Raw genomic sequence first — 25,996 nt, forward strand, 5'->3', positions numbered from 1 at the left:
ACTTATAACTTTTGACGAACTTCCCACTGACATCATTGACCTCCAAACAACAGATAATGGTAACAACAAATAAAAGAATAACTCCTACAAATGTAAAAAGCCACACACCAGTCACAGGGCACAGTGATCACACAGTACAGCAACCTGATTACAACTGAAGCTCACTGCAAGCAGCAAGTGTTGTGTTGTGTGGGGCGAAGGTTTGGTAGCTTCGGAGGTTTGCTATGGCTGCTATGGAATGTTGGCAAAAAGTGGCCTGGGCCTAATGTGTGGGCTTCCCTTGAGCACTTCAGTCCTCGCTATCAATCCTAAAGTAATTTTGGGCAGACTATAAATGCATTCTTAAAGATTCTGGGCTGAGACACTAATGGAAAGTCGAAATGCTCTAAGAATTTTTAAATGTGTTTTATGTTAATTATTTTGGAAAACAAATTGTGTATTGGCTCAAGAAATTGGGAGACCATATCCCATCTTGTTCTTTTTGATAATACATTTTGGCTGCTGCTATGATTATATGTTCAAATGAAATTAATTTCAAATCCAACAGGGAACTCCCTTAAGCAGTTCCAGATACTTCTGTACCCTGTAAAATAGTTATGCCCTCTCAGGGACGTAATCTAAGGAAAAGTAAAAAAAAAAAAGATTGTACACCATCTGCTGCGGGTGTAAGATTTGGAACATTTAGAGCAGTACTTGGTCATTTGTGTGTACAATAGTAGAAAAAATGTAAAATAAATTGTAGATGATGCTTTGGTCCAATACTATTAATTAAAAGTTAATGCTGTTAAAAGAATTCATGATTGTATGTTGTTTTTTAGATGAAATATTACCGAGTTTTTGAGTGTGTCCTTCTGCGTGTGATATACACTCCTGGAAATTGAAATAAGAACACCGTGAATTCATTGTCCCAGGAAGGGGAAACTTTATTGACACATTCCTGGGGTCAGATACATCACATGATCACACTGACAGAACCACAGGCACATAGACACAGGCAACAGAGCATGCACAATGTCGGCACTAGTACAGTGTATATCCACCTTTCGCAGCAATGCAGGCTGCTATTCTCCCATGGAGACGATCGTAGAGATGCTGGATGTAGTCCTGTGGAACGGCTTGCCATGCCATTTCCACCTGGCGCCTCAGTTGGACCAGCGTTCGTGCTGGACGTGCAGACCGCGTGAGATGACGCTTCATCCAGTCCCAAACATGCTCAATGGGGGACAGATTCGGAGATCTTGCTGGCCAGGGTAGTTGACTTACACCTTCTAGAGCACGTTGGGTGGTATGGGATACATGCGGACGTGCATTGTCCTGTTGGAGCAGCAAGTTCCCTTGCCGGTCTAGGAATGGTAGAACGATGGGTTCGATGACGGTTTGGATGTACCGTGCACTATTCAGTGTCCCCTCGACGATCACCAGTGGTGTACAGCCAGTGTAGGAGATGGCTCCCCACACCATGATGCCGGGTGTTGGCCCTGTGTGCCTCGGTCGTATGCAGTCCTGATTGTGGCGCTCACCTGCACGGCGCCAAACACGCATACGACCATCATTGGCACCAAGGCAGAAGCGACTCTCATCGCTGAAGACGACACGTCTCCATTCGTCCCTCCAATCACGCCTGTCGCGACACCACTGGAGGCGGGCTGCACGATGTTGGGGCGTGAGCGGAAGACGGCCTAACGGTGTGCGGGACCGTAGCCCAGCTTCATGGAGACGGTTGCGAATGGTCCTCGCCGATACCCCAGGAGCAACAGTGTCCCTAATTTGATGGGAAGTGGTGGTGCGGTCCCCTACGGCACTGTGTAGGATCCTACGGTCTTGGCGTGCATCCGTGCGTCGCTGCGGTCCGGTCCCAGGTCGACGGGCACGTGCACCTTCCGCCGACCACTGGCGACAACATCGATGTACTGTGGAGACCTCACGCCCCACGTGTTGAGCAATTCGGCGGTACGTCCACCCGGCCTCCCGCATGCCCACTATACGCCCTCGCTCAAAGTCCGTCAACTGCACATACGGTTCACGTCCACGCTGTCGCGGCATGCTACCAGTGTTAAAGACTGCGATGGAGCTTCGTATGCCACGGCAAACTGGCTGACACTGACGGCGGCGGTGCACAAATGCTGCGCAGCTAGCGCCATTCGACGGCCAACACCGCGGTTCCTGGTGTGTCCGCTGTGCCGTGCGTGTGATCATTGCTTGTACAGCCCTCTCGCAGTGTCCGGAGCAAGTATGGTGGGTCTGACACACCGGTGTCAATGTGTTCTTTTTTCCATTTCCAGGAGTGTATCTTGAAGTTGGTCTAGTACATATAGATTGTTTCACTGTGACTCACTTTCATCACATCCACTTATTACTGACAATAGCAAAGAAGAAACAATTCTTGAAACACAGTAGGCATCCCCATTTTGCAAATTTTTAGAAAATAATCTCAGAAAGGCCCCCTTCCTGACCTCTATCAAAAAGTATTCAGAAAATGATATCAGTGTTCTAAACGTACCAATTTTTCGTGTGGCCGTCGCTCTTCCTTGTAGTTTATATGCACAGGTTCAACTTTGAGATATAATGCACGCAGTAACTATCATGTTTTATTATTATTTGATCTTACATATTTCAACACTTCGTGCATTTTTAAGCATTTTTCATGCATATTTGCATCCATATTTTAAGGTTTTTATGATGCATATAATCTGTTCTCTAATGATCTACAACTGGTGGCTCCTTCATGCAATTATCATTTCTCCAATGCACCTCTTGATTTGATCTTCACTATATGGTCTCTTGGAGCAACCAGTTTCTTGCTTTCCAAAGAGTTTTCCACATCCTCAGCTTCAACAATTGTTTGTATACCTTTCCCCGTTGCAAGACCTGTTCCTAGCTGTTGTTCTCACTTTATATTTGAGTCTTCCATAGGGCTCTTCAGTAATTTGTTTGTTTACTTTACAGTAGCAGCTACTTTTGCTTACTGTTGGTCTCTGATGGAGTTTAGTGTCCCTTTGTGTATCTTGATCCTTTTTTCTCCACTTCTTATTCACAAGCTTTATTAAGGATATGCAATTGTTCCAAGTGACTAAAAATTGAACAGACTGTTAACCAATCATTCCCAAGCATTTTCTCCCATACATAGCTGGGCATGCTACTAATACCCTCATCCGATGGCTCTCATTTACAGGTTCACCTAAGAACTTAACCCTTATACCAATATTTCTCTTCATACTAGTGCTTTAATGCTTTCCTGTTCTAGGTTTCTTTCATCTTCAGAGGTTCATTAAAAGACAATAGGATGTATTTCCCCTTCAGGTTTAAAACATGGAATATTATTGGATACGTGACTTCCACTTTCTAGATGAAATTCTTCCCATTACTCATTTACGTTTGCTATTGTCATTATGAGTGAGGACACTGCAGTTCCTTTTAATTCTCCTCCATTTTCAGATTCCTCAAATTTATCCTTCAAACTGATAAATATCCTATTCCAATTTTCCTAGCTGAATTTTTCCGAAATAATTCTTTCAGTGCAAGTATTGACTGTTCAGTTCAACTAATTCTTTAGCATTTTTAATTCTTGTCTGTTTCCCATAACTCAGTTGCTACATCCCAGAAACCATCTTCTGAAGTTATCTGTGGGCATTTACATCAGATGATACTCCCTGCACAATTTCCATGACTTTGGTTTGCAGTACTTCTAAAGTATTGTTAAACTGCCTTTGAAAAAAACCGTTATTTTTAATAAGTTCTTCTAATATTAGTTTTAAATTGTTAAATTGATCATTAATTATATTAATATAGTTTAACTGTCTTATCTACTTTCGACTTAACTTTGTTTTTCCAGTTTGTCAACTTCGGTCACATTAACATTTAATTCAGCAAAATTGCTTATGTTGTGTTGGTTAAAGCTTCAGAGGTGGCCGATAATTTCTCTGATTTTTTTATTTTGATTATTTAGTTATTTGTTTAAACTTTCTCTCCAGAGATTTAACTATTTCTTTTGATTTGATACCTGCAGGCATAACTCTTGTTTGAATCTACCATCAGTTTTTCACTTCATCTAAGTCATTTCTGGCCATGTTTATTGTTACTTTAACTATTAACTTTTAACAAAGAAATTGGTAATTTTGTCTCTCCTTGCTATTCTTTCCACTGATAGTTTCAAAAAGTCACCCATGGGTGTTTCAGTTTGACTGACATCCTTACAGTCACCTAGCTCCTCGTCCTCTGGCTACTATAGTGGTGGCATTAACTGCATCGGTCCACGACTGCACATTACTAATGTGCATTCACTCTCTAAACAATAGTGGGTAGTGTCGGGAGTTGGTGACTGAAGTGTCAGTGATAGCACCACTTAGTGAGAGCTGTGGGGATTGAGGACTGCAAAACTTAAGATAGACAGAGTGCAGGAATGGATCAGAGATATTTCTGAGCACCTATTGCTGCTACAAATATTAGTGTTTCCCTAAATAAGTTGGCTCCAATCAATGTTCTTACGATATTAAGACTGAAGGTTATTATTCCAAAATATCACTTTTCTTAATTCCTCATTTTGTTTTAGTTAATTGCCTTTTCCTCTTCTTTTCTATTTTTTTGCGAGGTTACAGGGGTTATCTTCCGCACAACGTTTTTCTCAAACAATAAGTTTGTTTTTGAATAACAGGAAGTAAACTCAAAATGATGATGATGATGATGATGATGATGATAATGATAATGATAATGATAATAATAGGAGGCCCGGGAAAAGAATAGGCCTCCGGTATGTTCTGCCAGTCGTAAAAGGCAACGAAAAGAACAAACCACTAATAGGGCTAACCCCCCTTTTAGTGTGATTACTTGGTTCAGGACAGAACTAAAGAAGCCTCGGACAAGCGCCGTCATGGTCGGGGACGACGCTTGAACCCTATGCCCGCCCACAATGGTAACGACACTGCTAGCCAACTGGAAAATGATTTAAATCCAAATAGAGGTGTTTTGCAGGATATGCTTCCTGCAACCACCCTAGAAGGAAAACAGACAGAGGATGAGATGATCAGATGAAGTTAATCGACACCTCATGTTCTGTTATTACCAAGCAACAAAAATAGGAACCAACACAACTGGATACAGATCACAAGTATACACAACATTTATTACCAGATCCCAGAATTAAAATTTTTAACACAACAACAACTAGCTGATCAGATCCGTCTAGTAATCAAAAATAACAGGATACCCCAGTCAGAATTAGAAAACATCAAACAACAAGTACAACAAATACTGGAACAAAATAATGTGCAATCAGAAGAAGAAGAAAATACAGTAATGGACTCTAACATCCCAGAGCAAACAAACAAAGACCAACGCGCATCAATTAAACAATCAGAGGAAAATGAAATCTTAAGACAGCCACCAGAACAAGTACAAATAGAACACGAAGTGACACACGTTAGATATGGAAGAAAAATTTCAGCTGACATATATAGAATACAAAGACACAAATACAGACATTAGACCATTCTTGCATAGACCGCCAAATAACCCACAAGTCGAAACAACAATAAAAACTATCAACACAATCATACACAACAAAGTAAATGAAAACACAACTATGGAAGAGTTACAACTACTGGTTTATATAGGAGCACTCACTACACTAAATATACACACTAGGCAGAGAACAGAACCAACCAACACACAGAAGAAACCCACAAAACAGCATGGCAACACAGGCTACAGATCAGAATAGAAAAAGTGAGAAAAGACATCGGACAACTAACACAATTTATAAGAAATGAAATGTCAGAAAAAAACCGAAAAAGGTTAGGTAAAATCTCACAACAAGAAACGATAGAGCAATTAGATGAAAAGAAGCAGAAATTACAAGCATTGGCCAAATGAGTTAGAAGATACAAAAAAAGTGAAAATAGAAGGAAACAAAACCGAACATTCAACACAAACCAAAAGAAATTTTACCAGACAATAGATAACACACACATTAAAATAGACAATCCACCAAGCATAACAGACATGGAACACTTCTGGAGCAACATATGGTCAAACCCGGTACAACATAACAGACATGCACGGTGGATACAAGCAGAAACAGACACATACAAGATGATACTGCGGATGTCTGAAGTGATAATTTTGCAACATGAAGTCACCGAAGCAATTAATTCTACTCACAATTGGAAAGCCCCTGGAAAAGACAAAGTACAAATACCAAATTTCTGGCTAAAGAAGTTCACCTCAACACATTCACATCTAACTAAATTATTTAACAGTTACATTGCAGACCCATACACATTCCCTGATACACTTACACATGGAATAACTTATCTGAAACCTAAAGATCAAGCAGAAAACAGCAAACCCAGCTAAATATTGCCCCATAACATGCCTACCAACAATATACAAAATATTAACTTCAGTCATTACACAGAAATTAGTAACACATACAAATTATAAATAAAGAACAAAAAGGCTGTTGCAAAGGAGCACGAGGATGTAAAGAGCAACTGATAATAGATGCAGAGGTGACATATCAAGCTAAAACTAAACAAAGGTCACTACACTACGCATACATTGATCACCAAAAAGCTTGTGATAGTGTACCCCCACTCATGGTTACTACAAATATTGGAAATATACAAAGTAGATCCTAAATTGATACAGTTCCTAAACATAGTAATGAAAAATTGGAAAACCACACTTAATATACAAACAAATTCAAATAATATCACATCACAGCCAATACAGATTAAGTGTGGAATATACCAAGGAGACTCATTAAGTCCTTTCTGGTTCTGCCTTGCTCTGAACCCACTATCCAACATGCTAAATAATACAAATTATGGATACAATATTACTGGAACATACCAACACAAAATCACACATTTGCTATACATGGATGATCTAAAACTACTGGCAGCAACAAATCAACAACTCAACCAATTACTAAAGATAACAGAAGTATTCAGCAATGATATAAATATGGCTTTTTGAACAGACAAATGTAAGAAAAATAGCATAGTCAAGGGAAAACACACTAAACAAGAAGATTACATATTGGATAACCACAGCGGCTCCATAGAAGCGATGGAAGAAACAGATGCCTGTAAATATCTAGGATACAGACAAAAAATAGGAATAGATAATACAAATATTAAAGAAGAACTAAAAGAAAAATATAGACAAAGACTAACAAAAATACTGAAAACAGAATTGACAGAAAGAAACAAGACAAAAGCTATAAATACTTATGCTATACCAATATTGACCTACTCATTTGGAGTAGTGAAATGGAGTAACACAGACCTAGAAGCACTCAATACACTTACACGATCACAATGCCACAAATATAGAATACATCACATACATTCAGCAACGGAAAGATTCACATTAAGCAGAAAGGACGGAGGAAGGGGATTTATCGACATAAAAACGTACATTATGGACAGGTAGACAATTTAAGAAAATTCTTTATAGAATGAGCAGAAACTAGCAAAATACACAAAGCAATCACTCATATAAATACATCGGCTACACCACTGCAATTTCATAACCACTTCTACAACCTTCTAGATCACATAACATCAGCAGATACGAAGAAAGTAAATTGGAAAAAGAAAACACTACATGGCAAGCACCCGTATCATTTAACACAGCCACACATCGATCAAGACGCATCCAACACATGACTAAGAAAAGGCAATATATACAGTGAGACGGAAGGATTCATGATTGCAATACAGGATCAAACAATAAACACCAGATATTACAGCAAGCATATTATTAAAGATCCCAATACCACAACAGATAAATGCAGACTTTGCAAACAACAAATAGAAACAGTAGATCACATCACAAGCGGATGTACAATACTAGCAAATACAGAATACCCCAGAAGACATGACAATGTAGCAAAAATAATACATCAACAGCTTGCCTTACAACATAAGCTAATAAAACAACACGTTCCCACATACAAGTATGCACCACAAAATGTACTGGAGAATGATTAATACAAATTATACTGGAACAGAACCATTATAACAGATAAAACACCACCACATAACAAACCTGACATCATACTCACCAATAAAAAGAAGAAATTAACACAACTAATCGAAATATCCATACCCAATACAACAAATATACAAAAGAAAACAGGAGAAAAAATTGAAAAATACATCCAACTGGCTGAGGAAGTCAAGGACATACGGCATCAGGATAAAGTTGACATTATGCCAATTATACTATCAACTACAGGAGTCATACCACACAATATCCACCAGTACATCAATGTAATACAGCTACATCCAAACTTATATATACAACTACAGAAATCCGTAATTATTTATACATGTTCAATCACCTGAAAGTTCCTAAATGCAATATAACATATACCGTACAGTTAAAAGGAAGTCACGCTTGATCAAGGTCCGTGTCACTTTCCATTTTTGACCAGACATAACGTCTGAGAAAAGAAAGAATAATAATAATAATAATAATAATAGCACCTTTTTTCATTGCTCTTATGGAAAAAGACAGCCCAGTTATTTCTATTAATGTATAACATATTTTAGTAAATCTGTGTTACGTTCTGCTCAACAGAGCAAAATTACGTGTCTTAATCCTCCTTTTGATAGCTTTCATCAGTGAACTAGGGAAACAACAGTTAACAGTAATTGTTGTTAAAAAAAACGAAAGAAAGAAAGTGTGTGTGTGTGTGTGTGTGTGTGTGTGTGTGTGTGTGTGTGTGTGTGTGTCCTCCACGCATAACAGACAAATCTTGAGTCGGCCGTGGCATTTGCTCACCTCACACTAAATTAAAAAAAGGCAACAATCAGAATCAAAACCTCTTGAAAGAAAAAAACTAAACATATTTAACAGTTGTCAGTTAAACCACATACAGATCCACCATGCAGATTCAGAACATAGCTGAATTTGACATTACATGTCATAGAAGTTTGTGTCATCAATTTTGTGGCTCTACAGCTCAGCCACGATGAAATTCTATAAACAAATTTCAAACCATCTTTCTGGAACAGATTCATTACCAAAGTTGAAGAAATCAGTTTGAGGCATTGTTGTTAAGTTGCACCTTTATGAAGACATTTAAAATCATCATCCAATGAAAATGTTCACCTGATGTTTTCACTTTTCACAACACTGTTTGTTTAAATGCTAATAAGAGCTCTTGCATGAGTCACTTGAGTGTTATAACTAGGAATAACACAATAGATATAATGCCAGTTTATTGACACAACACAGACACACACAGTTCTGTTACCAAGTGCCAAGTTGTAGATGAACACTTTATGGCAAATTATATAAATTGATGATGTTTATACCAAGTGAAGTGCAAGTGAAATGTGGAATTCCGGCAGAAATCACAAGTCCGTTGACATAATAAGCCAAGTGAATGAAGTCCAGTATGGTATTCGGATTCTAAGTCCAGAGTGCAGCCGAATCTACATTGACCACAGTGTAGCACTTGTGAGGTGTGGAGTATAACATAGCGTGATGAGAACTGGCTTGTAAATGTCAGTAGCAGCATTAAATAGGCTCCATAGTTAATGGGGCTGGGGTCACTGTATGTTCTGGATGGCCAATCGTTGAGTGCTATGGGTGGCCAGTCGCTGTGTTTTGAAGCACACATGCATGAAGGCGGCCTGCGATGTTAGCACAGAGAAATGCAGCCAAAGATGGATTTTCCGACCACACGTAATGGAGTGCGGTGCTGCTTGGTGCAGAGATTTAATAGTGGTGAATTCGACATCAAGATGAATTAATCTGTTCCTTGTATGAAATAGGAAATTTTATTCTTAAACTCCCCCAACTGAAGAAGAAACAGGTTTTTCTACATTCCACGTGGGAAAAATATATCTAAAAACAAAGATGCTGTAACTTACCAAACGAAAGCGTTGGTACGTTGATAGAGACAATAAAAAATCTTTCGCAACCCAAGGTTGCTTCATCAGGAAAGAGGGAAGGGGAAGAAAAGACGAAAGGATGTGGGTTTTAAGGGAGAGGGTAAGGAGTCATTCGAATCCCGGGAGTGGAAAAAAGGACAGGTATACACATATCAATCCGCACATATACAGACACAGGCAGACATATTTAAAGGCAAAGAGGTTGGGCAGAGATGTCAGTCGAGGCGGAAGTACAGAGGCTAAGATGTTGTTGAATGACAAGTGATGTACAAGGGGCGGCACTTGAAATTAGCGGAGGTTGAGGCCTGGTGGGTAACGGGAAGAGAGAATATATTGAAGGGCAAGTTCCCATTTCCAGAGTTTTGATAGGTTGGTGTCAGTGGGAAGTATCCTGATAACCCGGACAGTGTAACACTGTGCCAAGATGTGCTGGCTGTGCACCAAGGCATGTTTAGCCACAGGGTGATCCTCATTACCAACAAACACTGTCTGCCTGTGTCTGTTCGTGCGAATGGACAGTTTGTTGCTTGTCATTCACACATAGAAGGCTTCACAGTGTAAGCATGTCAGTTGGTAAATCACGTGGGTGCTTTCACACGTGGCTCTGCCTTTGATCGTGTACACCTTCCGGGTTACAGGACTGGAGTAGGTGGTGGTGGTTGTGGTGGTGGTGGTGGTGGGAGGGAGGGTGCATGAGATAGGTTTAACACCGGGAGCAGTTACAAGGGTAGGAGCCAGAGGGTAAAGAAGGTGGTTTGGGGATTTCATAGGGATGAACCAAGAGGTTACGAAGGTTAGGGTGACGGCAGAAAGACACTCTTGGTGGAGTGGGGAGGATTTCATGAAGGATGCATCTCATTTCAGGGCAGGATTTGAGGAAGTCGTATCCCTGCTGGAGAGGCCACATTCAGAGTCTGATCCAGTCCCAGAAAGTATCCTGTCACAAGTGGGGCACTTTTGGGGTTCTTCTGTGGGAGGTTCTGGGTTTGAGGGGATGAGGAAGTGACTCTGGTTATTTGCTTCTGTACCAAGTCGGGAGGGTAGTTGTGTGACGCGAAAGCTGTTTTCAGGTTATTGGTGTAATGGTTCAGGGATTCAGCACTAGAGCAGATTCGTTTGCTGTGTGTGTGTGTGTGTGTGTGTGTGTGTGTGTGTGTGTGTGTGTGGGGGGGGGGGGGGGGGGGGGGGGGAGGGGGGGGTATTGGGACTTCTGTCCTGAGAGTCATTACTAATGAGCTCATCTGTTCATTTACTGTTTTTTTCAATATAAAAAAGGAAATAATAGTGTTCAGCTGTAAAGCACCACTGCTTGATTTATTTAGTCTTATTTTGGTACAGGATAACTAGTGTTTTAAACACTTCATAACAATATTTTAGAGCTAGTGAAGTTTTTAATATTGAAATGAAAATGCTATAAAATCAGTAATATAAACGAGAAGTGTTACAACTAGATGATCAATTATGATGAATGTACTTTTATATCATTGTTCCCAATAAAGATTGCCTCAGGTGTTCTGAAGTTATATATCCCATGACAAATTCTTTGCAGTTCTTGTTTTCTTAATGAAAGACAAATTTTCAAATATTACTTTTGTGATGACAGGTACAGGGAAATCAAAGAAATTAGCTAAGCGGCAGGCAGCTCACAAAATGTGGCAACGGTTGCAGGATTTGCCAGTTACAGCTACAGTTGCTCCAGTACCAGATGACGATGATGAAGTGAGTTTGGAAACTACTTGTAGTATTTTATTTATCAATACAGTGATAAAGTCGTATTTCCAAATATACAAATCTTCAGTTTAATAACCAAATTCATTGTTCACTAATTTTTTCACTATTGTTTGTTGCGCAATAATAGGATAGTTTTGACAATAGCATGTGTATTGTGTTGGGTGTAGGGAGACATCGCCCAGCAATGTGAATTGTACAGTAAATAACATAGTAAATAGTTTCAAAAGTAAGAACAGGCTGTAAGACTTACATACTGGGACATGCTTAGTGCTTCTTCAGTCTATCAGATGCTCTGTTATTTGGATTAACAATTGAATGGAAATTAAAAGTTGCTTTTGTGAAAACTCTGTTATCACAAAACAATTTAATTTTGTGAATCACAGGATAGACCTGCCTCATGGTTATAATATAGATTAGTCACATACTTTGTGTATCTCTCTTTAATGTGGATGGGAGTCTGCTTTCTTAGAGATACAAATCATCTTCATTCTCTACTGTTGCCCTCCACTAGCATTTTAAATAAAACAGTGCTTAAATTGTTCTGTTGCTGAAGTTGAAATTGGTTTTACCCAGTGACACAGTATTTTAGAAGTAAATTTCAGTTAAAATCAGTAATTTTGTGTTGTATGAATATTTAGTTCTGTTTCATGAAGTGTAATAAGTTTATATTTGGAGCACGACAGCATTTATAATTAATAGTAAGAGTTCTGTTACAGTTAATATTAAACTTGACCATATTTAGTTTGCAAATTTGAGGAGAAAAACGACTAGTTACTTGATTTAGTAACAAGCTAAGATATTCTACTGAAACTCACATTCACTGAAATATTACTGTGGTAAGTCGTCAAGGAAAACAAAACAAAGCTCAATAAAGGCACAAATCAAACCTTCAATTTGGGAATCAATTTTCAAAGTAACATAAAAATGCAAAATAATTCCCAGCTGTGATATCATGCAATCTTCTCAGCATCAATGAATCAAAGTCCAACTCCATATCTGACAAGAAAATCAACCATTAACCCCAGCTATTTCCCTCATGAATCAAATGGCTTGTTTTACCCTCCTGCTTGTGTATAACAATCAGATATAACTTAAAATCTAAGCAATAACAAAATCTTTAAATGTGCACTTGATAAAATCGCACACAGCGTTATTACAAAGTCAGTGATCAAACAATACCTATTTTTAGGATTAAACTGAATCTTTACCCTTCAGAAGTAGCACACACACACACACACACACACACACACACACACACACACACACACACACACACACACGATCCCCAACTCTTATCTGTCACCTTCACCTTTCTGTCCTGTCTTTGCTTTCTTTGTATTGCTCTTCTCTCCATGTTCTCACTTACAAAAGTTTCCAACTCTTCTCTTCTCGCCTCATGACACAGGGTGCAATTGACATATTCTGTGAACAGATTTGGTGGCTTTGTGTTGAACTCCACCTCCCATGGTGAAAACCCCGTTGAGCTGTGCTTCACACAATTAATTACTGTTTCAAAATCTTTTAGATATTGCACCCAAGAGCTATGTTTATTGCTACAATATATCCTGCAGAATGAGCCCAATTCTCTCGTATATCGTTCTGCCAGATTGCTCGAAGGATAATACACTGAGATTCTTATATGCTTTATCCCTGTTGTATCTGTAAACTGAATCCAACCATTGCTAGTGAATTGGGATCCATTGCCTCTTAAAATAGCTTTTGGTACTCTAATCAAAGGAAAATACTCTTGTGTGAACTTGGAAATCAGACTTCTACTGGTTGCCCATTTGATTGCATACAACTTGATATATTTACTAAATTGTTCTCTATTACAAAAATGTATTTGCATCCACCTCTTCCAGTTGGCAGAGGCCCAAAAAAAATCAACTGCTACCAGATCTCTGACCTTCTCTGGTATTATATGCTACATGCATCCCTGACTGTGTGCCTGGCTTACCTTAACTCTGACAGGTGTCACAGCTCTCTCAAGTTGTTCCCATACTCGTCTGACCTTATTACTGAACAAAACATTTTTCCCTTATTATTTCAGTGCATTTGTGAGATCCATAGCTCCGGTGCACATGCTGAATTAAGTTACTGACATAGTTCTCTGAAAACATAACTTTCATTCATCACTGTTTTCGTTTGCCCTTCTGAACAAAATTCCCTTATGTATTTTGTAATATTTATTCAAATTTTCTTTCTCTGTAGTTCCCAGGTGCCCCTTTATCTGTTGTAGCTTGGGATCCTGATCCTCTGATCTTCTTATGTCCCTACATACTCCTCTGATACGTCTTTCGCTCAGCAAACCCTTTATGTATAGCAATTTAAATTCATTTCCATCCTCTTTCTCTCTCTAGCATATCGCCAGTTCTCACTGGTAATCTTGAGAAAGCAGCAGCCACGACATTTTCAGTTCCATTTATGTACTGGATGCTGCAATTAAATTGCTGTAGGAACATGGCGCACTTCATTAGTCTGCTGTTCAACAATTTACATTCATGTAAATAGCTCATTGTTTTATGATCAGTGAAAACAATCACTTCATGGCCCAGTAGATAGTTTCTGAACTTGGTGAATGCCTGCACAACTGCTAACAACTCCTTTTCAGTGACCTATAACTCCGTTCATGTTTGGAAAGAGTTCTTGATGCAAAAGCTATACTCCTTAGTTCATCGTGTCCACTTACACTTTTTTCTGTGACAATGCCACTCCCAAACCATAATCACTGCTGTCAGTGTACAAACAGTAAGTCAGGGTTGTATCTGAGTGGTATAGTAATCCACTGTTATTTAAACTAGCTTTTATCTCCTGAAATCTTTGCTGCAGTTCTGTGTCGACATAAAAGTTGCAATTTTTTTTAACTTGTTAGGTTTAGTGAGTTTAGAGTCTGATTCCTGATAAAACTTTAAATAGAAATTACATATTTCCAAAAAGGTCTTTTAATTGCTTTTTGGTATTAGGCATTGGGAACATAGCTATAGCCTGAAACCTGTCTTTCTTTGGTATCTTTCCTGTGGGTGTGATAACCTGTCCCAAGAATTCTCTCCCCTTCCTGGCAAACACACACTTACTTAGTTTTAGCTTCATGCTGCCCCCTTCTAAGGGCACCTAACACTTCCCTCAGTAGATGGCAGTAACTTTCTGAGTCAACAGATGCCATCAATATGTCGTCCACATAAATTGTCAGTTTGCTCGAAAGCTCTCAATGTAAAACATGATGTAATGCTCTTATAAAAATAGCCACATAAATGTTCAGACCAAAAGGAACTACCTTAAACTGGTAGCATCTGCCACCTTACAAGAAAGCAGTATACAGCCTACTCTTCTTGGCTAAGGGAATTTGCTACATACCATATGTCAGACCCACACTTGACATTGTTTCGGCATGGTGGAACTGATAGATCAGATCATCCGTATTTTCTGGTATTCAGCTTTCTAACATCTAATACGAGCCTCACTGATTTATCCATCTTCTTGACAACTAGTGGATTATTTTATTGACTATTGCTTCTCTCTATTATCCCTGTCTGCAGCATTATTTCCAGTTCTATTTCAACTACCTTCCTTAGTGCAACAGCTGTATGGTATGGTCTCTGCATGAATGGTTCATTTGGCTTAACATTTATAACACATTCAAAGTCTTTCACCCTTCCTGGCACATCAGAAAATATGTCATTTTATTCATGCAACAGATCATGCAAGTCCTGCTTTTGTTCTTTACTTATCCCTTCAATATTATCAATTTTGTTTTAATTTCTGACATTGCCTTCTTCAGATCTGTGGCTGCCTCAACTGTGTACTGTTTTCTCTTGCCCTTTAATCCACTACAAGTGATGCTATCATCATTTTCCCTGTTAATGACTTGGTGAGGTCTATGATTAAATTAGCCCCACTTTCATCTATCTTTAACTGGTTTCTTTTGCAGTCTAGAACAGCTCCTACATTGGTCATCTAATCCATCCCAATAATAAAATTCATACAGAGTTCAGGAATAAACATACAGTTTTGGCTAAACTCAATATCGCCTGTCATAAAGTACACTTGGGTCCTAACAGGTTTGCTTAACCTGTTGGTTGCACCCCTAATCCGCATTCTGACTGGCAATTCCATAACTTCTGTAATGGATTTCAGATGTTCAAAAAACATTTCAGGGATCCCACTAATCTCATTGCTTGAATCAAGAAGTGCTTCAGTCTTAAACCCTCCAACACTCATTTTAATTTTTGGTTGTAATTTTATTAGTTGATTATTTCTAAAAGGTTCTTACTCAAACATATCCTTCTCAGTACTTTGAAATTCATTTATAGCACCTCTCATGGTTGTAATATTGAATTCTCCCTCTATGCGGTTCATTGCCTTATTGCTACTCCCAGAACTAATATTACATTTCAATTCAACAGTCTGTTTCACATTTACATGTCTATTGTTTGTATCCCCTGCTGTATCGACAGCACACTGCAAAACATCGTTGTCTACCACACCAGTTTCATCAAAAAGTTCCTCAGTAGCTGCCAATAATTTCGTATTTATTTCATTTTCCTCATGGTAAATTTTTTTCTCCACTGTGCTGTAGTATTTCTGGTGGCCTGGTCTTTTGTTGTTGCTTTAAACTGCTGATTACATTTATAAATTCCCCTCTAATTTCGTCTAGCCCTGACTTTGGTACCCAAAAAGTACTTATTGCTATGTCTACAATTCCATTTCCATTAGTTACATCTGCTAGTGCCCCCTCTCTGCAATAAATTTTGTCTTCTGTGCATGAAGAACTATTTACAACAATAACATGTACATTACGCACAGGATCTGCCTCTGCAGCACTGCTGCGTACAACACACATCTGAGGCATTGCTCCCAATAATGGATTCACAAAGATCTCCAATAATACCACGTACACCATTAATATTATTAGGTGGCTCTACTTTCACTACCTCATATACTGCATCCTCTGCACTAGCATCAACATCAGCATTAGCACATGCAACATTAGCAACTTTATTGACACAAGATTGAAAATTCACATCACCATTGACAATATTTGAAATACCACATATGCAACCAGCACAAGGAATATTAACACACAAAGGATCCACCCTTCCAATATTTGCATACGGTAGAAGCATAACTGTTACTTCATTTACAATTTTCTCATGCTGCTCAGTAGTATTAATACACACACTCAACTTTTCTAGTGTCACTACAGTATCAGAACTAACAGAATTATGATACCTCAAAATTATTGGACTAGCGTTTCCATTGTCAGAAATATTTGAATCTTCACCATTCATTCCATCACTTGACTCGGCCCATTGAAACAAATCTCTTACATTTTCGAAGACACTGTTTTCTCTCTCCCTTCCTTTTCTTCCCAGAACTTTCAAAAACTTCTCCACAGAATTCACCTTCACCCAAAATCCTCTCCATATGGAACGAATTAAACTGGCTATGCATAGGTGCCTTAGTCAGCCTTTCTCCCCTGGTCCTTTCCCAAGCATTGTCAGGCTTTATCCCCACTCGTACCTTAGGTGGGATACCTACTCATTTCCCCAGTTGCGAGGTCTGTCTGACCCCCCCCCCCCCCCCCCAGCTGTCCCTTCAACATGATCGTATTGTGGCCTATTGTAATCCCTTCTATAATTAGATCCTGAATTTCTCCTATCATTATTACAGGAATCTCTGTGGGAGTTTCTGTTGTCATCCCTGTAATTACCCTTTACCCTTCCATCTTGATTTCTGTCATTTTGGGAATTTTTTCTGTTTGTCAGTGGTAAAGCTGTATCCATATTCCCAACATAATCAAGGAATAAGTCTGCATCATCTCCTGGAGCATTTATGAGATCACATCCTACATTTTCAGGCAATCTCCTCTTTAAATTGGAAATGATTATTAATGGCCCCATTGGCTTGTCCAAATGTGCTAATTTTTCTGTTTCTTCCATACAAAAATCTCTCATATTTCCCATTCCTGGTCTACACAGGGTATTTGGGGAGGAAATGTCAATATTTTAAACAATGATAGTATAAGTAATTCTGAACAAAAAGTTATATGAACATAGGTTTGCAAATGCTTCGTTATGTAGGTGTAGGTATTGAAAGGAACTTTAATTCTGCAAAACTGATGTGCACAATGTGAATGTATGTGCAATACAACTTGACTGTAATGTGATTTTCTTGTAAACAATGCACGAGAACATGCCTTGTTTATACTATGCAACCTACCATGTATTATGGTCATGTGACGTATGTAGTACAATCACCCATTGTTGCACTGTTGTGCTGTGTATGCTGCATTATGTATAGTACCGGTGACAGATCAGTTAGCTATGTAGTGTATGGTGTTACTGTGTTCATACAAGAGCTGCTAACAATGCCACACATCTACAGTAATGAGGAATACACAGATGTGGGGTATGTTTATGGCGTCTGCGACGGTAGTGCTACCACTGCAAGAGAAGAATACCACAGGCGCTTTCCGACTCGACGATTACCTGATCGCAGGGTATTTACCAAAGTGTTTGTCACTTTGCGTGCAACAGGCTCTCTACCGAGTAGATATTTTTCTTCCAAGCATGCACGTTAACAAACTTTGCAAGAACAGGAAGAAATTATCGCAAGTGTTGAGCAATTCCTGGTACGAGCATACAAAGAATGTCCCCACATATGAATGTCCCATAGATACGTGTATGGGAAACATTACATGCAGAAGACCTGTATCATTTCACATACAGTGTGTCCAAAATCTCCACGTTGGGGACAGTGCCCAACAACTGCAATTCTGTCATTGGGTAATTGAGAATAGTCATTAGCTTCCCTACATGCTATTCACTGACGAATCCCTGTTTTCACGACATGGAATAAACAACACACACAATAATCGTGTATGGTCATCGGAAGATACACACACTTCAGTGGATAGCACTTTCCAAGTTCGTTTGCCATAAATGTTTGGTGTGGCATGATCGGTAACCTTTTGATAGGTCCATTTGTTATGAATCAGTGATTGATGGGGGAGAGGTACCTGAATGTTTTAGAAAATTCGTTTGTGGAACTATTGGAAGATGTTCCTTTAGCCAAGCGAACTGGAATGTACTTTCAGTATGACGGTGCCCATCCACATGTTACCGCACCTATCCTAATCGTTGGATTGGTCGTGGCAGTGCTATTAACTGGCCTCCAAGATCACCTGACCTTACATCTTTAGATTTCTGTTTATGGGGTTGGATGAAATCAAAGGTGCACAAAGTGAAGGTAAATACATGAGATGAAGTGCTTCGTCGCATGATGGGCGCTGCTGAATTGAATTGATTAGGAACCAACCACAGGTAATTTAACAAGCAACACAACATGTTATCGCTAGAGCGCAAAAGTGCAATGATGTTCGTGGTGTGATATTCGAACCTGCTCTGTGAACTGTACAACATCTGTATGATCAAGTGTTAAAGCTGTTTGTAAAAGATGTGGTACGTCTTTTTCAACTGAATACATGTAACATCCCCCCCATGAACCATGGACCTTGGCGTTGGTGGGGAGGGTTGCATGCCTCAGCGATACAGATGGCCGTACCGTAGGTGCAACCACAACGTAGGGGTATCTGTTGAGAGGCCAGACAAACATGTGGTTCCTGAAGAGGGGCAGCAGCCTTTTCAGTAGTTGCAGGGGCAACAGTCTGGATGATTGACTGATCTGGCCTTGTAACATTAACCAAAACGGCCTTGCTGTGCTGGTACTGCGAACGGCTGAAAGCAAGGGGAAACTACAGCCGTAATTTTTCGCGAGGACATGCAGATTTACTGTATGATTAAATGATGGCGTCCTCTTGGGTAAAATATTCCGGAGGTAAAATAGTCCCCCATTCAGTTCTCCGGGCGGGGACTACACAAGAGGACGTCGTTATCAGGAGATAGAAAACTGGCGTTCTACGGATCGGAGCGTGGAATGTCAGATCCCTTAATCGGGCAGGTAGATTAGAAAATCTAAAAAGGGAAATGGATAGGTTAAAGTTAGATATAGTGGGAATTAGTGAAGTTCGGTGGCAGGAGGAACAAGACTTTTGGTCAGGTGATTACAGGGTTATAAATACAAAATCAAATAGGAGTAATGCAGGAGTAGGTTTAATAATGAATAAAAAAATACGAGTGCGGGTTAGCTACTACAAACAGCATAGTGAACGCATTATTGTGGCCAAGATAGACACAAAGCCCATGCCTACTACAGTATTACAAGTTTATATGCCAACTAGCTCTGCAGATGATGAAGAAATTGATGAAATGTATGACGAGATAAAAGAAATTATTCAGGTAGTGAAGGGAGACGAAAATTTAATAGTCATGGGTGACTGGAATTCGTCAGTAGGAAAAGGGAGAGAAGGAAACATAGTAGGTGAATATGGATTGGGGGGAAGAAATGAAAGAGGAAGCCGCCTTGTAGAATTTTGCACAGAGCATAACTTAATCATAGCTAACACTTGGTTCAAGAATCATAAAAGAAGGTTGTATACCTGGAAGAATCCTGGAGATGCTAAAAGGTATCAGATAGATTATATAATGGTAAGACAGAGATTTAGGAACCAGGTTTTAAATTGTAAGACATTTCCAGGGGCAGATGTGGATTCTGACCACAATCTATTGGTTATGAACTGCAGATTGAAACTGAAGAAACTGCAAAAAGGTGAGAATTTAAGGAGATGGGACCTGGATAAACTGAAAGAACCAGAAATTGTAGAGAGTTTCAGGGAGAGCATAAGGGAACAATTGACAGGAATGGGGGAAAGAAATACAGTAGAAGAAGAATGGGTAGCTCTGAGGGATGAAGTAGTGAAGGCAGCAGACGATCACGTAGGTAAAAAGACGCGGGCTAATAGAAATCCTTGGGTAACAGAAGAAATATTGAATTTAATTGACAAAAGGAGAAAATATAAAAATGCAGTAAATGAAGCAGGCAAAAAGGAATACAAACGTCTCAAAAATGAGATCGACAGGAAGTGCAAAATGGCTAAGCAGGGATGGCTAGAGAACAAATGTAAGGATGTAGAGGCCTGTCTCACTAGGGGTAAGATAGATAATGCCTACAGGAAAATTAAAGAGACCTTTGGAGAGAAGAGAACCACTTGTATGAATATCAAGAGCCCAGATGGCAACCCAGTTCTAAGCAGAGAAGGGAAGGCAGAAAGGTGGAAGGAGTATATAGAGGGTTTATACAAGGGCGATGTACTTGAGGACAATATTATGGAAATGGAAGAGGATGTAGATGAAGACGAAATGGGAGATAAGATACTGCGTGAAGAGTTGGACAGAGCACTGAAAGACCTGAGTCGAAACAAGGCCCCGGGAGTAGACAACATTCCATTAGAACTACTGATGGTCTTGGGAGAGCCAGTCATGACAAAACTCTACCATCTGGTGAGCAAGATGTATGAGACAGGCGAAATACCCTCAGACTTCAAGAAGAATATAATAATTCCAATCCCAAAGAAAGCAGGTGTTGACAGATGTGAAAATTACCGAACTATCAGTTTAATAAGTCACAGTTGCAAAATACTAACGCGAATTCTTTACAGACGAATGGAATAACTGGTAGAAGCGAACCTCGGGGAAGATCAGTTTGGATTCCGTAGAAATGTTGGGACACGTGAGGCAATACTGACCCTACGACTTATCTTAGAAGAAAGATTAAGAAAAGGCAAACCTACGTTTCTAGCATTTGTAGACTTAGAGAAAGCTTTTGACAGTGTTGACTGGAATACTCTCTTTCAAATTCTAAAGGTGGCAGGGGTAAAATACAGGGAGCGGAAGGCTATTTACAATTTGTACAGAAACCAGATGGCAGTTATAAGAGCCGAGGGGCATGAAAGGGAAGCAGTGATTGGGAAAGGAGTGAGACAGGGTTGTAGCCTCTCCCCGATGTTATTCAATCTGTATATTGAGCAAGCAGTAAAGGAAACAAAAGAAAAATTCGGAGTAGGTATTAAAATTCATGGAGAAGAAATAAAAACTTTGAGGTTTGCCGATGACATTGTAATTCTATCAGAGACAGCAAAGGACTTGGGAGAGCAGTTGAACGGAATGGACAGTGTCTTGAAAGGAGGATATAAGATGAACATCAACAAAAGCAAAACGAGGATAATGGAATGTAGTCAAATTAAATCGGGTGATGCTGAGGGAATTTGATCAGGAAATGAGACACTTAAAGTAGTAAAGGAGTTTTGCTATTTAGGGAGTAAAATAACTGATGATGGTCGAAGTAGAGAGGATATAAAATGTAGGCTGGCAATGGCAAGGAAATCGTTTCTGAAGAAGAGAAATTTGTTAACATCGAGTATAGATTTAAGTGTCAGGAAGTCGTTTCTGAAAGTATTTGTATGGAGTGTAGCCATGTATGGAAGTGAAACATGGACAATAACTAGTTTGGACAAGAAGAGAATAGAAGCTTTGGAAATGTGGTGCTACAGAAGAATGCTGAAGATAAGGTGGGTAGATCACGTAACTAATGAGGAGGTACTGAATAGGATTGGGGAGAAGAGAAGTTTGTGGCACAACTTGACTAGAAGAAGGGATCGGTTGGTAGGACATGTTTTGAGGCATCAAGGGATCACAAATTTAGCATTGGAGGGCAGCGTGGAGGGTAAAAATCGTAGAGGGAGACCAAGAGATGAATACACTAAGCAGATTCAGAAGGATGTAGGTTGCAGTAGGTACTGGGAGATGAAGAAGCTTGCACATGATAGAGTAGCGTGGAGAGCTGCATCAAACCAGTCTCAGGACTGAAGACCACAACAACACATGTAACATGCATGTTGTAATGCATTATGTACTGAATGCAAAGTAAATAAACATTATGTAAAAATATGTAACACAACTGTACTTCTCTGTAACATTGTTTTCAAGAAAAGTACATTATGGTCCAGTTGTGTTACATATACATTCACGTTGAGCACATCAGTTTTGCAGAATTAGTTTCTTTCAATACCCATACCTCCCTAATGAAGCATTTGCGGACCTATGTGCATACATGATTTTTTGTTCAGAATTACGTTAGTATCACTGTGTAAAATATTGACCTTTCCTCCCCAAGCACCCTGTATATAGCCCCATTTAAAAAAAAATATTTTGGATTGTTTTACCTCTTCCGAGTATTTATTTAAAATCCTTTCTCAGAGTCTTCATAAGTCATGAAATTGTTCAGATTTTGGATTGCCCATGACAAAGCTTCCCCTTCTAATGCCCCTTAATGCCCCTATCATAAACTTAATCTTTTGCAAATAAGTCATTCCATCCGCACATCGATCTCTCCAATATGCAGCAAAATTGGCAGGATGACATTTTCCATCATTATTAAAACATCTGATATTCTGAATATTATGTATGGGCTGCATATTTACAATGTTGCTAACATTTCCATGTTCCATCTTAGTTACCTTTGAAACTATATTTTTGATTTGTTTTTATATCTCAGTATTGACATCAAGCTCTAATTTACTCACTTTACTATCTACTTCATTAAATTTTCATTATACCAATATGATTCCTTTCCAATTCCCCTTTCAGCCATTCTTTCAATTTGGAATTTTCAGCTGTGCATTTTTCATCCAACTTCACAATTTTGTCCTTTACCTCTGCATTTAATCTGACACATTCTTGTTCATTTCTGTCTATTTCTAATCTTAGCTTGCCTTGCAATTCTGACAGCCCCTGATTTAATCTTTACTCCACAGACTGTATACTGCTTTTTATTTCATTCATACTACTCTTTAACTTCTTTTAACTGTTCGTTCATTTGGCTGCCTTGGGTTTTTAATTGCACATCTTGTGCTTGCACACTATTTTGAACATCATTTACACTTTTCTGTGATTGAACAAGAGCGCTCAAAATTTCTGTGAATGTACTTGCAACAATAATGTCTATTTGAACAATAATATTTTAATCTGTTAATTCCACATCACTTACAGCATTATTCGCTGTTGTTGTTTCCCCCATTATGACAAATAAAGAAAACAAACACAAACATTTGCAATACACAACAATAAAAGCTACATGTAACTCACACTTGCAGATTTACTTAACTTTTGAAGTTTACGTCTCCACTACTGCACTTCGTAGCGCCAGAAGGTACTGCCACACTGAATCTGCCTTTGTCTCAAGTTGTACTGCACTGCTGCTGCCACCCATGTGGTTTCCACTGCTTGTGTCTGCCGCCTGCGTGGTTTCTGCTGCTTTAGCTGCTGACAATCTTCCGTTGAAGTGCCAAATCTTCGTTTAATCCTTCTTCACTGCTTCTTGCCACAACCAACACTACCTTTGGGTCGTCTGATATGATCCAGACGTCTCAGACAAGCCCCCATTTTGTAATGCTAAATGGCCCTGCTCACTACAAAAAATCTTATCATTTTCTGTTAACTTATTGGCTGTCTAGGGACGATTTCACTTAGCTTCTTGCCAATACTAGGGTTACATGATATTTGTTCACTTAATGCAGCTGGCTGGGCTAAATAAAAAAAAAAATCACTGTTCAAAACATATTACTTTGTTCCGGTTAAGTGGTCATATGTACACTCTAGCACTGCTCCAATGGTAAAGATCCCAAGCAATATGCGTCTGGGCCCCTCACCACTTGTGCTGCTTCTGCCACATTCTGACACTCAAGGTTCTCTGTCCAAAATAACAAAACTCCTACACTTTTCCCACATTCTGGCATTCTAAAACTATTTTCTATGTCTAAATATCTCTGTTATTGAGCAAATATAACTATTGTATTTTAATTCCACGGAATATCTTCTAAGACATATGGCCCGTGGATACATTATGTAAGCATACTGATTCCCTTAAAAAATAACCAACATGTGGTAATAGGCTCTTTGCATTATTTCAAAGAGCCTCTATGATGTCGTCTGACACTGACCATTGATGTTGTTGTAATGTTATATGGGCAACTGGTTGGAGGTGTTGATGGACAAGAGCTTGTGTTATTTCAGTGTAAGCTAAGTAACCAACTACAATAGGGTGTCCAGGATTGTCGGGTTTATGGATGCTGAGAAGGACGTAGAACATAGGTGTGTGTGTGTGTGTGTGTGTGTGTGTGTGAGAGAGAGAGAGAGAGAGAGAGAGAGAGAGAGAGAGAGAGAGAGAGAGAGAGAGAGAGAGAGACGAGGGGGGGGGGGGGGGAGGGGGGGTGGAGGGAGGCTCATTGTGATGGAAAGGGATAGGTCTAAGGATTTTAGTAGATATTGGTGATTTTGTTTGATGTCTAGGGAGGAATCACTGCAGCAGAGATTGCAGGTGGAATAGTCACAGTTGGTGGAAGCATTCTGTCAGTCAGTCACTATGATTTGTCACGAAAGTGGTGGAACCTTTGTCTGTAGGGAGGATGATTTAATCAGGATCCATCTCGAGATTATCGAAGGGTGCACTTTCTTCTGTTGTGGGGTTTGTGTTCTTTGGAAGAAACCTGGGGAAGGATGGTGAGCCCAAGTTGCAGCTAAGGAATTCCTGGAATATCTTTTGTGAAGCCATCGTACAACTGTCTCCTGAATCAGTACTGAGAGATTTACATGTCAGTTGTCAAGTGTGTGATATATGTACCTCAGCATGTTTTAGGATTATACTATCCCATTATTACATGCTATAAAGCAAGGGAACATCAATGCATTGCAATACTGTACATACAACTAGCCACATAAATATCAATATTGTCTTGTGGTGTAACTTACCTGAAAGTTTCTATGCTATTACGCACCATCAGAAGTAAAAAAACATATAGGTCTTCCATGAAACTCTCTTGTTGTCATGTAATAGTCTCCCAAGGCTCATTTAATCCTGCTAACAAGGGAAACTCCCCATTGCACTCCCATTTCAGATATAGTGGTAAGAGGGCCCAGCAGACAGCACGTCAAAAATTGAACACACATAAAGAACGAAAACAGGAAGAAGATTTACTGGACTGTGAAAAAAGAAAGCAAGATAAAAACAATGAATGGTCCAAGAACAAGAAGTACAATATAGAGCAGCTAGGACCAGAAATAGTGTCATGGTTAAGTGATTATGGTGTTGAACTGTGAAGCATGTGAGCCTCGTTCAAACCTCACTCATGCCAACTTCTTTTCCTTCTTCCCACTATTTGCTTGATTCAAATTTATATCTGTGTCATGGTGTAACATCTGTTTGCAACAGTGAGGTGTAAGGTATGGACTCAACAACTACTGTTAGCAGCTGAAAGGAAGTGGCTTTCAAATGAGAACCACAAACATTTGATAAGTCAACCGAATCATCCACCAGAAAACATGTCTGGTGTGTCATAAACGGTATTAGTGGCAGTATGTGTTTCGTATTATAAGAATCTCTTATCGACGCACATAATTTGTACG

General features: G+C 39.3%; 1 protein-coding gene across 2 annotated transcripts in view; it reads left to right on the forward strand.

Moving 5' to 3' along the window:
* LOC124787829 (RISC-loading complex subunit tarbp2) overlaps positions 1-25,996 on the forward strand; it is a 163,687-nt gene that overhangs the window by 88,661 nt on the left and 49,030 nt on the right. For both annotated transcript variants that reach the window (XM_047254764.1, XM_047254765.1), the window contains exon 5: positions 11,512-11,627. In XM_047254764.1, the coding sequence (XP_047110720.1) occupies positions 11,512-11,627 (116 nt within the window). The remainder of the gene's footprint in view (positions 1-11,511; positions 11,628-25,996) is intronic.

This window comes from Schistocerca piceifrons, chromosome 3 (genome assembly GCF_021461385.2).
Source record: "Schistocerca piceifrons isolate TAMUIC-IGC-003096 chromosome 3, iqSchPice1.1, whole genome shotgun sequence".
In the NCBI taxonomy this organism is placed as follows: domain Eukaryota; kingdom Metazoa; phylum Arthropoda; class Insecta; order Orthoptera; family Acrididae; genus Schistocerca; species Schistocerca piceifrons.